This window comes from Polyodon spathula, unplaced genomic scaffold (genome assembly GCF_017654505.1).
Source record: "Polyodon spathula isolate WHYD16114869_AA unplaced genomic scaffold, ASM1765450v1 scaffolds_3438, whole genome shotgun sequence".
In the NCBI taxonomy this organism is placed as follows: Eukaryota; Metazoa; Chordata; class Actinopteri; order Acipenseriformes; family Polyodontidae; genus Polyodon; species Polyodon spathula.
In genome coordinates, this window is record NW_024474900.1 from 1,459 (window position 1) to 15,830 (window position 14,372).

The 14,372-nt window shown below is 39.4% G+C and overlaps 2 protein-coding genes across 2 annotated transcripts; one reads left to right on the plus strand and one right to left on the minus strand.

Annotated features, from left to right (window-relative positions):
• Positions 1–836: 836 nt before the first annotated feature.
• LOC121311956 (DNA-binding protein RFX2-like) lies at positions 837–8,515 on the minus strand (the record flags this gene model as incomplete). Its single annotated transcript, XM_041244060.1, has 8 exons — positions 8,498–8,515; positions 7,748–7,827; positions 6,689–6,956; positions 4,796–4,870; positions 3,438–3,619; positions 2,634–2,753; positions 2,160–2,281; positions 837–955 (listed from the first exon to the last, which is right to left on the minus strand). Coding segments are annotated over exons 1-8 (984 nt in total), but the record flags the coding sequence as incomplete, so codon positions are not given.
• Positions 8,516–10,202: 1,687 nt separating this feature from the next.
• LOC121311955 (DNA-binding protein RFX2-like) lies at positions 10,203–14,367 on the plus strand (the record flags this gene model as incomplete). The annotated part of the gene is made up of 4 exons (XM_041244059.1): positions 10,203–10,565; positions 12,363–12,437; positions 13,392–13,573; positions 14,259–14,367. Coding segments are annotated over exons 1-4 (729 nt in total), but the record flags the coding sequence as incomplete, so codon positions are not given.
• Between the last annotated feature and the right edge of the window lie 5 nt (positions 14,368–14,372).

Below are 14,372 nucleotides of genomic sequence, written 5' to 3' on the forward strand. Positions count from 1 at the left end.
TCTCTCCTAAAGCCCCCTACAGCTACTGAACCAGCTTGTATTAGTGTCAACAGTTTAAATGCAGTACAGACTATTCCAGAGGTATAGCGTATAGGGAATAAAATAAGTTAATATACAGAAAACAATCTAATGGACTGATGATTCCATGGTACCAGGTTTAAATAAATGTGTATTCCTGTATTGCATTTAAAAAATAAATAAGTAAAATAAAAAACCACCATCAATGTAATAAAACATAATGAGCTTGCTGTTGCAGAACATTGTTCTGGTTATGTGCTTCAATGGAATACCATCAAGACCTTCTTCTGCCCCATGACAACTGAGGTCTTAATACCTAGAAGGTTAATAGGGATCTCCTGTACTTAAGCATTCAGATAAAAAGGTCTTGTAACAAAAGGAGGGTGCTATAACAGGACCTGATAATGAGGGCAAGCACCACCAAAGCACTGAAAACAGAAAATGCAAGGAATTGGGATTGTAGAAAGCAGAAGGTTAAACTGTTTTTACCCTGCACAGATACTTATTACGGTACAGCCCGTGGGGGTCTGTCGAATACACAGACGTAATTTTTATGCCCTGAACAAATATTTTTCAGGGAGTTATTATTTATAATTATATATTAACAATCCAAATTAGTCATTTTAGAACCACGTTTACCCAAAGCGTACTAAAGAGACTAGGGGGTATGAACTTGCATCACAAATGCTGCTGCAGAGTCAATTACAATACGACCTTGTATTTTAGTTTCATCCAAAAGGGACACCCCCGAGACAGTATAGGAGATGGTTTCCATTGTGCAAACACCATGGTTGAGCAGGCATTGCTGTGTGTCTTACCTCACAGTGCTCCCTGTAGAGGATCTGCAGCTTCTTGACATCATTCATGCTGATACCCTCAGGCACTGGAGAGGTTCCAATCTCAGGGGCCGGGAATTCAGGCAAAACATGGGACACGTCTAACACGAAGAAAAGAAAAAGTTCCAGTCAGGCTTCACATTCAAACAACATTTTTGCATACAACGCACTCATTTAATAAATAAGCTCTTAACCATTTCAAATGGTTGAAAGATTGTCTGTCCAGAATCAACAATTATATAAATAACAATGGTATGCCATAAGTAGTTTTACAAAGAAACCGATGATTTTGAATGAAGGGTTGTGAAATAAATTATCAGAAAACAGAGTGGACTGTTGTGGTTATTTTTACACAAGGGGAATTAATATAATACACTGAATAGTGTTTGGAGTTTGGCAGAGCATCACAGTTTAGGGATATTTATTAGAGTCAGACTTATCAAAATTTTTTTTTTTTTTTTTTTTTTACTAACCCTGCAAAAAAACCGCAGAGCCCCTGTTTCAAGGGGTTTTCCACATTCTAAACTCATGATTTAGATTTTTTTATTTGCATCTATGTGCGGGAAGGGAGGTGAGGTGCCTCTGTGCAAAAGTGATGGGACCTCAGAGAGGATACTGTGTCAAACAACATTAAGTAAAACATATACAAATAAAATACTACGTGGCATCATTTAAGGAAACTAAGCAATTAAAGTTTTATGTCTGGTTTAAAACTGATCCAATTTTAAAGATGGCGAAAAACTATGCAGTGCTAATTAACCTGGTCTAATCAGGGAGAGCTCTAAGCCAGACACAAGTTGTTTTTCTTACAAACATTTATGCCACCATATACCAGCCACCACACCAATGCTGCTCACCCTCTTAACAGTACTCATTAGATGAGTCACTTCTCATTTGCACATTTTAGAGCCATCTCTGCCTTTTGACAGACAATCCCACAGATTTTTTTTTTTCCTAAAATTACCCTTTTTTCTTACTTAATTGTCTATTAAATTGTGATATCTGTTGAGCTCATTATAGAGCAATAACCAACAGCCCAAACAGTATTATTGACTTCTGAAAATACACTAACCTAGGTATCCACCAATGTCTTTAACCTTTAAAAAAAAAAAAAAAAATACAACAGACTCACTAGCTGTCGTCTCTGTAGCTCTTAAATATTTGTTGGAGTGGGAAACTATACATCTTAAGTAACACTACAATTCCATATGGAACATAAGCACAACATTGACATATCAGTCTAATGCTGAATGCACATAAGCACCCCTCTTACATATCTACTGACTATTTATTACCATCCCTTACCAATAAACTGTTGGTGATGCTGACTTTGAGCAGCCACAGATTGTTCTGGGGTTGCTGCTGAATTCTGGGCAGCACCGGCTAAATTATCCCCCATGCCATCCACCTTTTGCAGCGGCTTAAACCTGGAGAAAGGCACAGCACAGACCAGTGAGAAAGGTCCTAAACCTGGGATGACAGTCACAAACAGAGAAGGATAGCTGACAAAAGCTGCAATCTCTAGCAAAGGCAGCAGATTCAAATTCTAGAAGGAACTGTGATGCCAGCCTCTTAAGGGTTAATGTTACCAGATTAATAATACATTTACAGGTTAAAAGATGACAGAAATTGGACAAAATGTCTTAACACACACACAATTCTACTCTATGCATCAGAAAAACCTTGAAGGTCAATAACCAACTATATAGTAGTCTTTTATAAAACATTAAGAGAAACTCAAAACAGTGGATCATTTCACCTTTTTTTTCAGTCCCTTACCTTTGTTTTTGGTGGACAGGCTGCTGTCTCATTGCCATGTACTGGGAATCTTCCTGCAAGCGGTTCAGGGGAGAGTCTGGTTTCAGACGGATCCCATAGTAGTGATACTTTGAGTTCCCTCTGGGAGAAAAGAAAAATACAATACAAAAAATACAAAAATGATGACATCAAGTGATGACATCAGGTTAAGTTTCAGAGGAAGCCTGGCATTTGCCAACTAAAATAAAAATGAAACTGAAAACTACCTGTGGACACCAGGTGAACTAAACAATGTCTTAGTCTATATAAAACTGCAAGCAAAGGGATCCCTTTTCTGAAAAGTTAGGGGTGGGGTTGGCTTGGCTGAATTTCATTTTTTTTTTATTTTGAAGTATTTCTTAAATAATTACAATAATTGGTCTTGCTTGCAACAGAACTGAGGCAGCTCAATTACAAAGAGGCTGGGTTGTCTGTGGAGATAGGGGCACCATCTGTCATATGAAAGATAAGACATTCAGTCTGCTTTATAGACTTTATAGATCATGTGTCACTTAAGATGCCATAACTCATTCATAACATGGGAGTTTAAAAAAAAAATGGGGTGAATGCCAAAATAAAAACCTATATAGAAGTTCAATAGCCTGAGTGATCCGTACTTGACCATTTTTCTCTATTATTAACACTGGGCTGGTGAACAGCAAAGTGCAAGCTGTTTAAGTTGGGGTGATAACAGAGAAAACACAAAATGCAAATGTGACATTTAGTGTAAACTAACACTTTGTAATACAGCTGGCTGTGGGGTATAAAATTATAATGCTGATATACCTTGTGCCCAGCCGTCTGGTTCTCAGCCCCATGAAGACGGAGCGAATGAGTTTCCCAAAGGAGGCTGCGTTGACGGGATCCAGTTTCTGCTCCTGGCAGTGACGAAGGTAGTGGTTGTAGAGGGAGCTCCTGGGGAGGCTGACCCCCTCTGCAGTTTCGTAGTTGTCTAGCAGCCATTGCAGCTGTGAGGAAGAGGGAGGGGGAGATCAGTCAGCAGTGTGGCAAATTACAGGCCAAGCAGAGATAGGCTCTGGGGATAAAATGTTGGGCAATGGAGCACAACCCTGACAACAAAGACTAAGAGAAAACTACAGGATCCTATTCATTGTCCTGATGGAGTTAACCTGAAGGATATAATTTCTACTTGACACTTGCACATCTCTGGAGAAATTTAAACCTTAGTGTTATATGTACCTTTTAACAGATTGGCAGACTGATCTGCAGCAGCAGGTTTTTTTGTTTGTTTTTTGTGTTTTTTTCCCCCTAGACTAAGAAAACTACAGGATCCTGACACTTCGCCCAGTCTCTGGAGAACTTTTAAACCTTATTGTTAATGTACCTTTCTAACAGATTGGCAGACTGTATCTGCCTTCAGCAGTCTTTTTTTTGTGTGTGTTTTTTGTGTTTGGGGCCACCCCTAGTTGTCCAGGAATATAAAATCATCACCATATGAGCTGTTGTTGATCCAGCGTAGCGACACCCCCACATATAGTACCAGTGCGCGGACTAGCAAGCGGGGTTATACACTCACATTCACATCGTGACTGGCCAACAGGCGTAAGACTCGAGACTCTGGGTCTGTGAAACAAGACGATTAAATATAATAATCAGATCTCAGAAGATGTCCAGAATAAATTAGAGTAAAAGCAAGCAATATAGAACTACTGTAAAGAGAGTAGGACAGAGAGAACAAGATACGATATGGGTTTGAATTTGATATGAAGAAAAAAAAAGTATCATATGCATATGTAGCTACAGAAAGCATACTGCTGATACAATATGTATGTATGTATGGCAAGTCTCCCCAATTGAAAAAGCCCTTCTAAACAAAGCTCATCTAGATTATTAGTGATCAGTCCAAACACACGCTACATATTAAAGCATGCCAAACTGCATTCAGGAGAGAAGAAAGAAGGCAGCAGTTAAAGCAAGTTGGTGAACAGTAGCCCTACTGGTAAAGCAGCTGTACAGTAAACCATGAGGTCTGGTTTCAAATCAGCCATTATAACACAATCTAATGGGCAATTTCTTTCTCACTGAAGTCTTTGAGAGATTAAAAAAAGGGGTAAAATTTGGCCAAACCATAACTGCAGAAGTAGACAAAAGCAGTGCATTTATAAAGTTCCTGGTTAACTTACATGGCTGTTGAGCAGGCTGCTTTTGTGAGATGCAATCCCTTCAGACTTTTGGAGGTTTTCAATCGCCATTTCAAGCTAAAGAAAAAAGCATGCCAAAATATAAGAGAGAGAGAGACAGAGGAGGAAGAGCGAAATAAAACAACAAAAAAAAAAACAGAAAGGAAATAAGAATGTTAGCAGAAGCCAGATTTTTTTTCCCCCTTCTACAATGTTGTGGGAGAATGAATGATCACTAGACAAAAGCATGCAAATGAGGGTACTTATAGGGTTAAGCTGCTCACTGAACGCCTGCCTTGTTTGCTACAATTAATTTATGCACAGAAGGGGACACAGGTTACTGTGCTGTCATTGAGGCAAGACTGCAGCTTCCAGTTTGATTCTAAAAACATGCACCTCAAGAGAGGAAAAACACTTATTCGATTAGCATTTTTTACCTTAAGAAAACTTTTGCTTACTTCCCTATATATAAAGTATAACTTCTCAAATTGATACGGGGGGAGGGGTCTATTATAACCCTTTGATTCACAGTCTTCCTGAACAGTTATCCAATGCAATGAGAAATCAAAGGGTAATCTTAACAGCAGCAGATGTAAATACCATCATCCTTGTACACACGCCCTAACACAGATCACTTTTCTGTACTTTAATTGCAGTTTGTGCTTTTTGTAAGCTGGTTTAATATAGGGGTAACCCTAACAAATTATAATTAATGTTCTAAGCTCACGATTTATTTCTCAGATGGGAACTTGATGTGCCCATAGAATAGTTTTATAATTGAGCTTTTGCCGATGGAGTTTAAGCTAAAAAATTAAAACATTTTAAAAAAATTTAAGTTGTTTTGCAATGCTGTAAAGTAGTGGCACGCACTGGCCGAGGTGGAGTTAAAAGCCTCTATGCCTTGGTCCTGCAGTCCAACCACAAAGCCCTGCACAACAAGTAGAGGGCAACTGCTGTGGCAGACCTCCAAGCATTCAAATCCAAAGGGAGTTTAGCCAAACCAGGAATAAACCATGAGTAGTGCTTTGTTTTACAAGATGCTCAAGTTGCTGTGCTTAATCCAACTATGAAAACTGATTAAAACAAGGCAGTGCTAAATTATTTATTTAAAAAAAACAAAACAATAAAACAGTAATGGTCTGGCTCACACTGCCATCATCTGGTGCACTCATGAAATTTGTATGAATCGAGAAATTACAAAAAAGACAGTTCAATTGCACATCTGAAGTGTTTACCAACACCTATATTCATTGTGTATACATTATATTATCATGCAATACTCTGTATTGAAATTGTCCCCTACTCAAAACATTGCTAAATGAAATACACTTGGTGTTGTTTTTTTATGTGCTCAATGCAACTGCAAACATTGAACCTTTACTTGTTGTTTTAGATGTAAAGTTACCTTTGCTAAAATCCATTAACTCTAGACTTAAACCTTTCCTGCAGGATAAAGCAGGGACAGGAAATGGATACCCAAGAACCAGAGTCATCCAAGTAGACTCTTGATAGGTTATTGCTTGGGGTAACCACACACACACTTCTAGATAGCGGCAACAGAATGCAGCACACACATGCTGTAGCAATAACCCTTTATTGGGGGGAACCAATGTCCTTTTCCCATAATTCACCATGGAAGGAAAGTTGGAAGTGGAAAGTTGTTTTCGAGTGTGATAAGGAGTATACGTCTCAAGAGAGGAAGAGTTAACAAGCCATTCAACCGTAAAGCAAACATTCAAAACTTGGTTTGAGTGTTCTGAGGTAACTGGTATTTCAGGTATTGAAACACATGCTGTATGTTTCCTTTTTCTGGAGACAGCTTATCAAGATGCTTAAGGTAGAACGCACTGTGTTAAACCTGGACTGGTTAATGTTCAATGAATCCCTGGATCGTACCATTGCGGATGAGGAACGGGAGGAGTGGGAAGTGTGGTGTCGGTTCCCGTCCATTCCTCCTCCGTGGATGAGGTAGGTCCCAGTACTGGAGATGATCTGGCTTCCTCCCACGTCCATGGCAATGCCCACCATGCCGTGCGGTGGGACCCCACTGGCAGAAGACACCACCGTGGTCACCTGGGTGCTCCCTGCCTGTGAGTCGAAGTAGGGGCCACCACTGCCCTGCCCGTACAGCTGGGCCTCTGGGTTGTAAGCATAGGCTGTGCGACTACATTGAAAGAAAGAGGGAGAAAAACTAATGCCTATGAGATAAACAGATGATTATCCTTACAGGGAACTGGGCCGTCTAAACAAATGGTTTATATTTCCCTAATTATTCATCAATATAAGAAGTTAAATGTCAAATGGAGCACAATTTAATTAAACTCAGTTGAAGACAGCTTAACTTCTACAGCTGTCACAGCATATAGGGGCTTTGTCAGACAAAATGGGGATTGTTTAGACACATATCTAAACATCAACATACCTGCGACAAAAACAAAAACAGCATAGTCTTTTATGCAGTTGGTTTCACAAACCCTGATAATAAATATTTTTGGATTATATGACCTACAAAATTGGGTTGTCCAAGATTACTGCTAAATCTGAGTGTGTGTGTGTGTGTTGTGTTAAATGCTACCTCCTTAAATCATTCAAATGGTGGACCTGTTTTCTTCACTAGCTTCACTTTGCTAGCAGGGACACGAAAGCCTAGCTCTCAAATGATGCAAACAAGTCTCTTAAAATGTATGTATCATATTTAAAAGTAAGCAAATTCCAACAAGGACACAATTTGCTATAATTTAAAGTGTCGACTGTCGTATCCAAATACTGGAAGCTTTCAAAATGTTTAAGATTCCGCTTTATATACTTTGAAATTCAGATGGGAACCGGAAGTAATCTGGTTTTAAAAAAAGGATTCTGAAGTAGTATGTAGAGAACAGCAAGTGTTCTTGCAAAGTCAAGGGAATAATCATGCAATACTGGATCACAAGTAAGAGATGACATGTTGGTGCTTACATGGTTCCATTGGTGTACACTGCCTCTCCACCTTCTACATACTGGACTTGGGATGGGTACACATGCTGAACTTGCTGTATCTAATTATTAAAAGAAAAAAAAAAAAAGGAACAAAACTGGTTAACATGTGAACAATTAGCAAGCCCATGGGAGACAACAGGTGTAACAATTCGGTTACTTCGAGATCAGTTCCATAGATTTTTTTTTTTCCCCTCTAAGGGATTTTCATACAAGTCCACGGCGCCTGGAAGACAGTTAAGCCTGCCGGCAATTAAAATCTCATTCTACCGGAACGTATTAACATCAATGTACTACAAATAGTAAACTGGTACATATATGTTAGCCATGAAAATGTTTGCATGTTGGTATGAAACTTGTATTGTGTGGTTTCCATTTGGTAGACGCAGAACACTGCAACTCAGGGTCTATGAAACCAGGTGATTTTAAAATATTAAATTTTTGTTAATATTTAATAAACTTTGCAGTGTAGTTGGTTTATCTTCCATAGCACACGTGATCTTTACTTCAATAGCTCAGTTTGTTCATCATTTCAGCTTCTATAAAAGATGCAATCAGAACTACAAATATGGAGTTACATCCTGGACATAAATTATACTACACCAATGGAGAACCCAGGAGAAGAAGGGTTAAATAGGAGTCTCTGTAGCAATAAGCCTCATAGAAAAGTAGCATGTTGCTGTTGTTGAGTCACTTGTTTATTAAGAAAGTTGGCATGAACTGGTCAAGTACTTTCATGAACCAGTTCATGCCAACTTTCTTAATAAACAAGTGACTCAACAACAGCAACATGCTACTTTTCTATGAGGCTTATTGCTACAGAGACTCCTATTTAACCCTTCTTCTCCTGGGTTCTCCATTGGTGTAGTATAATTTATGTCCAGGATGTAACTCCATATTTGTAGTTCTGATTGCATCTTTTATAGAAGCTGAAATGATGAACAAACTGAGCTATTGAAGTAAAGATCACGTGTGCTATGGAAGATAAACCAACTACACTGCAAAGTTTATTAAATATTAACAAAAATTTAATATTTTAAAATCACCTGGTTTCATAGACCCTGAGTTGCAGTGTTCTGCGTCTACCAAATGGAAACCACACAATACAAGTTTCATACCAACATGCAAACATTTTCATGGCTAACATATATGTACCAGTTTACTATTTGTAGTACATTGATGTTAATACGTTCCGGTAGAATGAGATTTTAATTGCCGGCAGGCTTAACTGTCTTCCAGGCGCCGTGGACTTGTATGAAATCCCTTAGAGGGGAAAAAAAAAAACATAATTGGAACTAAGCTGGTTGGCTGTACACCTGTTGTCTCCCATGGGCTTGCTAATTGTTCACATGTTAACCAGTTTTGTTCCTTTTTTTTTTTTTCTTTTAATAATTAGATACAGCAAGTTCAGCATGTGTACCCATCCCAAGTCCAGTATGTAGAAGGTGGAGAGGCAGTGTACACCAATGGAACCATGTAAGCACCAACATGTCATCTCTTACTTGTGATCCAGTATTGCATGATTATTCCCTTGACTTTGCAAGAACACTTGCTGTTCTCTACATACTACTTCAGAATCCTTTTTTTAAAACCAGATTACTTCCGGTTCCCATCTGAATTTCAAAGTATATAAAGCGGAATCTTAAACATTTTGAAAGCTTCCAGTATTTGGATACGACAGTCGACACTTTAAATTATAGCAAATTGTGTCCTTGTTGGAATTTGCTTACTTTTAAATATGATACATACATTTTAAGAGACTTGTTTGCATCATTTGAGAGCTAGGCTTTCGTGTCCCTGCTAGCAAAGTGAAGCTAGTGAAGAAAACAGGTCCACCATTTGAATGATTTAAGGAGGTAGCATTTAACACAACACACACACACACACTCAGATTTAGCAGTAATCTTGGACAACCCAATTTTGTAGGTCATATAATCCAAAAATATTTATTATCAGGGTTTGTGAAACCAACTGCATAAAAGACTATGCTGTTTTTGTTTTTGTCGCAGGTATGTTGATGTTTAGATATGTGTCTAAACAATCCCCATTTTGTCTGACAAAGCCCCTATATGCTGTGACAGCTGTAGAAGTTAAGCTGTCTTCAACTGAGTTTAATTAAATTGTGCTCCATTTGACATTTAACTTCTTATATTGATGAATAATTAGGGAAATATAAACCATTTGTTTAGACGGCCCAGTTCCCTGTAAGGATAATCATCTGTTTATCTCATAGGCATTAGTTTTTCTCCCTCTTTCTTTCAATGTAGTCGCACAGCCTATGCTTACAACCCAGAGGCCCAGCTGTACGGGCAGGGCAGTGGTGGCCCCTACTTCGACTCACAGGCAGGGAGCACCGTTTAGATCGCCCATTTCACTGAGGATAGGGACTGAAAAAAAAGGCCCACGTCATTAGGTTTACCACGGTGTCTTTCTTTCAATGCCACGGCCTTATGTGGGGCCAGAGGGCCCAGGCTGTAATCGGCACAAGGGTGGGGTGTGGCCCCTAGGCTGTCCACTCACGAGGCAGGCGGAGCACGAGATGACCATCGAATCGTGCAGTACATTGGCCCGGGGTACCCCATTTCGAACAACGGCATTGGGGGGCAGGTGTGCCGATAACACGGGACGTGGGACGGGGAACCGAGAGGTGAGACTCAAACAAAACTGTTCCGCGGGAGCCTGCCTGGCGCGGGCCTCAGTTCTCATGACTGCCAGTACTGGGACCTACCTCATCCACGGAGGAGGCATGGACGGGAACCGACACCACACTTCCCACTCCTCCCGTTCCTCATCCGCAATGGTACGATCCAGGGATTCATTGAACATTAACCAGTCCAGGTTTAACACAGTGCGTTCTACCTTAAGCATCTTGATAAGCTGTCTCCAGAAAAAGGAAACATACAGCATGTGTTTCAATACCTGAAATACCAGTTACCTCAGAACACTCAAACCAAGTTTTGAATGTTTGCTTTACGGTTGAATGGCTTGTTAACTCTTCCTCTCTTCAGTACTCCTTATCACACTAGAAACACTTTCCTTCCATGGTGAATTATGGGAAAAGGACATTGGTTCCCCCCAATAAAGGGTTATTGCTACAGCATGTGTGTGCTGCATTCTGTTGCCGCTATCTAGAAGTGTGTGTGTGGTTACCCCAAGCAATAACCTATCAAGAGTCTACTTGGATGACTCTGGTTCTTGGGTATCCATTTCCTGTCCCTGCTTTATCCTGCAGGAAAGGTTTAAGTCTAGAGTTAATGGATTTTAGCAAAGGTAACTTTACATCTAAAACAACAAGTAAAGGTTCAATGTTTGCAGTTGCATTGAGCACATAAAAAAACAACACCAAGTGTATTTCATTTAGCAATGTTTTGAGTAGGGGACAATTTCAATACAGAGTATTGCATGATAATATAATGTATACACAATGAATATAGGTGTTGGTAAACACTTCAGATGTGCAATTGAACTGTCTTTTTTGTAATTTCTCGATTCATACAAATTTCATGAGTGCACCAGATGATGGCAGTGTGAGCCAGACCATTACTGTTTTATTGTTTTGTTTTTTTTAAATAAATAATTTAGCACTGCCTTGTTTTAATCAGTTTTCATAGTTGGATTAAGCACAGCAACTTGAGCATCTTGTAAAACAAAGCACTACTCATGGTTTATTCCTGGTTTGGCTAAACTCCCTTTGGATTTGAATGCTTGGAGGTCTGCCACAGCAGTTGCCCTCTACTTGTTGTGCAGGGCTTTGTGGTTGGACTGCAGGACCAAGGCATAGAGGCTTTTAACTCCACCTCGGCCAGTGCGTGCCACTACTTTACAGCATTGCAAAACAACTTAAATTTTTTTAAAATGTTTTAATTTTTTAGCTTAAACTCCATCGGCAAAAGCTCAATTATAAAACTATTCTATGGGCACATCAAGTTCCCATCTGAGAAATAAATCGTGAGCTTAGAACATTAATTATAATTTGTTAGGGTTACCCCTATATTAAACCAGCTTACAAAAAGCACAAACTGCAATTAAAGTACAGAAAAGTGATCTGTGTTAGGGCGTGTGTACAAGGATGATGGTATTTACATCTGCTGCTGTTAAGATTACCCTTTGATTTCTCATTGCATTGGATAACTGTTCAGGAAGACTGTGAATCAAAGGGTTATAATAGACCCCTCCCCCCGTATCAATTTGAGAAGTTATACTTTATATATAGGGAAGTAAGCAAAAGTTTTCTTAAGGTAAAAAATGCTAATCGAATAAGTGTTTTTCCTCTCTTGAGGTGCATGTTTTTAGAATCAAACTGGAAGCTGCAGTCTTGCCTCAATGACAGCACAGTAACCTGTGTCCCCTTCTGTGCATAAATTAATTGTAGCAAACAAGGCAGGCGTTCAGTGAGCAGCTTAACCCTATAAGTACCCTCATTTGCATGCTTTTGTCTAGTGATCATTCATTCTCCCACAACATTGTAGAAGGGGGAAAAAAAATCTGGCTTCTGCTAACATTCTTATTTCCTTTCTGTTTTTTTTTTTGTTGTTTTATTTCGCTCTTCCTCCTCTGTCTCTCTCTCTCTTATATTTTGGCATGCTTTTTTCTTTAGCTTGAAATGGCGATTGAAAACCTCCAAAAGTCTGAAGGGATTGCATCTCACAAAAGCAGCCTGCTCAACAGCCATGTAAGTTAACCAGGAACTTTATAAATGCACTGCTTTTGTCTACTTCTGCAGTTATGGTTTGGCCAAATTTTACCCCTTTTTTTAATCTCTCAAAGACTTCAGTGAGAAAGAAATTGCCCATTAGATTGTGTTATAATGGCTGATTTGAAACCAGACCTCATGGTTTACTGTACAGCTGCTTTACCAGTAGGGCTACTGTTCACCAACTTGCTTTAACTGCTGCCTTCTTTCTTCTCTCCTGAATGCAGTTTGGCATGCTTTAATATGTAGCGTGTGTTTGGACTGATCCACTAATAATCTAGATGAGCTTTGTTTAGAAGGGCTTTTTCAATTGGGGAGACTTGCCATACATACATACATATTGTATCAGCAGTATGCTTTCTGTAGCTACATATGCATATGATACTTTTTTTTTCTTCATATCAAATTCAAACCCATATTGTATCTTGTTCTCTCTGTCCTACTCTCTTTACAGTAGTTCTATATTGCTTGCTTTTACTCTGATTTCTTCTGGACATCTTCTGAGATCTGATTATTATATTTAATCGTCTTGTTTCACAGACCCAGAGTCTTACTACATTAACTAGCGATGAATGGTTATTGGGGTCTGTGAAACCAGCCATATGTGATATTTTATATTCCTGGACAACTAGGGGGAAAAAAACACAAAAAACAAACAAAAAAACCTGCTGCTGCAGATCAGTCTGCCAATCTGTTAAAAGGTACATATAACACTAAGGTTTAAATTTCTCCAGAGATGTGCAAGTGTCAAGTAGAAATTATATCCTTCAGGTTAACTCCATCAGGACAATGAATAGGATCCTGTAGTTTTCTCTTAGTCTTTGTTGTCAGGGTTGTGCTCCATTGCCCAACATTTTATCCCCAGAGCCTATCTCTGCTTGGCCTGTAATTTGCCACACTGCTGACTGATCTCCCCCTCCCTCTTCCTCACAGCTGCAATGGCTGCTAGACAACTACGAGACTGCAGAGGGGGTCAGCCTCCCCAGGAGCTCCCTCTACAACCACTACCTTCGTCACTGCCAGGAGCAGAAACTGGATCCCGTCAACGCAGCCTCCTTTGGGAAACTCATTCGCTCCGTCTTCATGGGGCTGAGAACCAGACGGCTGGGCACAAGGTATATCAGCATTATAATTTTATACCCCACAGCCAGCTGTATTACAAAGTGTTAGTTTACACTAAATGTCACATTTGCATTTTGTGTTTTCTCTGTTATCACCCCAACTTAAACAGCTTGCACTTTGCTGTTCACCAGCCCAGTGTTAATAATAGAGAAAAATGGTCAAGTACGGATCACTCAGGCTATTGAACTTCTATATAGGTTTTTATTTTGGCATTCACCCCATTTTTTTTTTTAAACTCCCATGTTATGAATGAGTTATGGCATCTTAAGTGACACATGATCTATAAAGTCTATAAAGCAGACTGAATGTCTTATCTTTCATATGACAGATGGTGCCCCTATCTCCACAGACAACCCAGCCTCTTTGTAATTGAGCTGCCTCAGTTCTGTTGCAAGCAAGACCAATTATTGTAATTATTTAAGAAATACTTCAAAATAAAAAAAAAATGAAATTCAGCCAAGCCAACCCCACCCCTAACTTTTCAGAAAAGGGATCCCTTTGCTTGCAGTTTTATATAGACTAAGACATTGTTTAGTTCACCTGGTGTCCACAGGTAGTTTTCAGTTTCATTTTTATTTTAGTTGGCAAATGCCAGGCTTCCTCTGAAACTTAACCTGATGTCATCACTTGATGTCATCATTTTTGTATTTTTTGTATTGTATTTTTCTTTTCTCCCAGAGGGAACTCAAAGTATCACTACTATGGGATCCGTCTGAAACCAGACTCTCCCCTGAACCGCTTGCAGGAAGATTCCCAGTACATGGCAATGAGACAGCAGCCTGTCCACCAAAA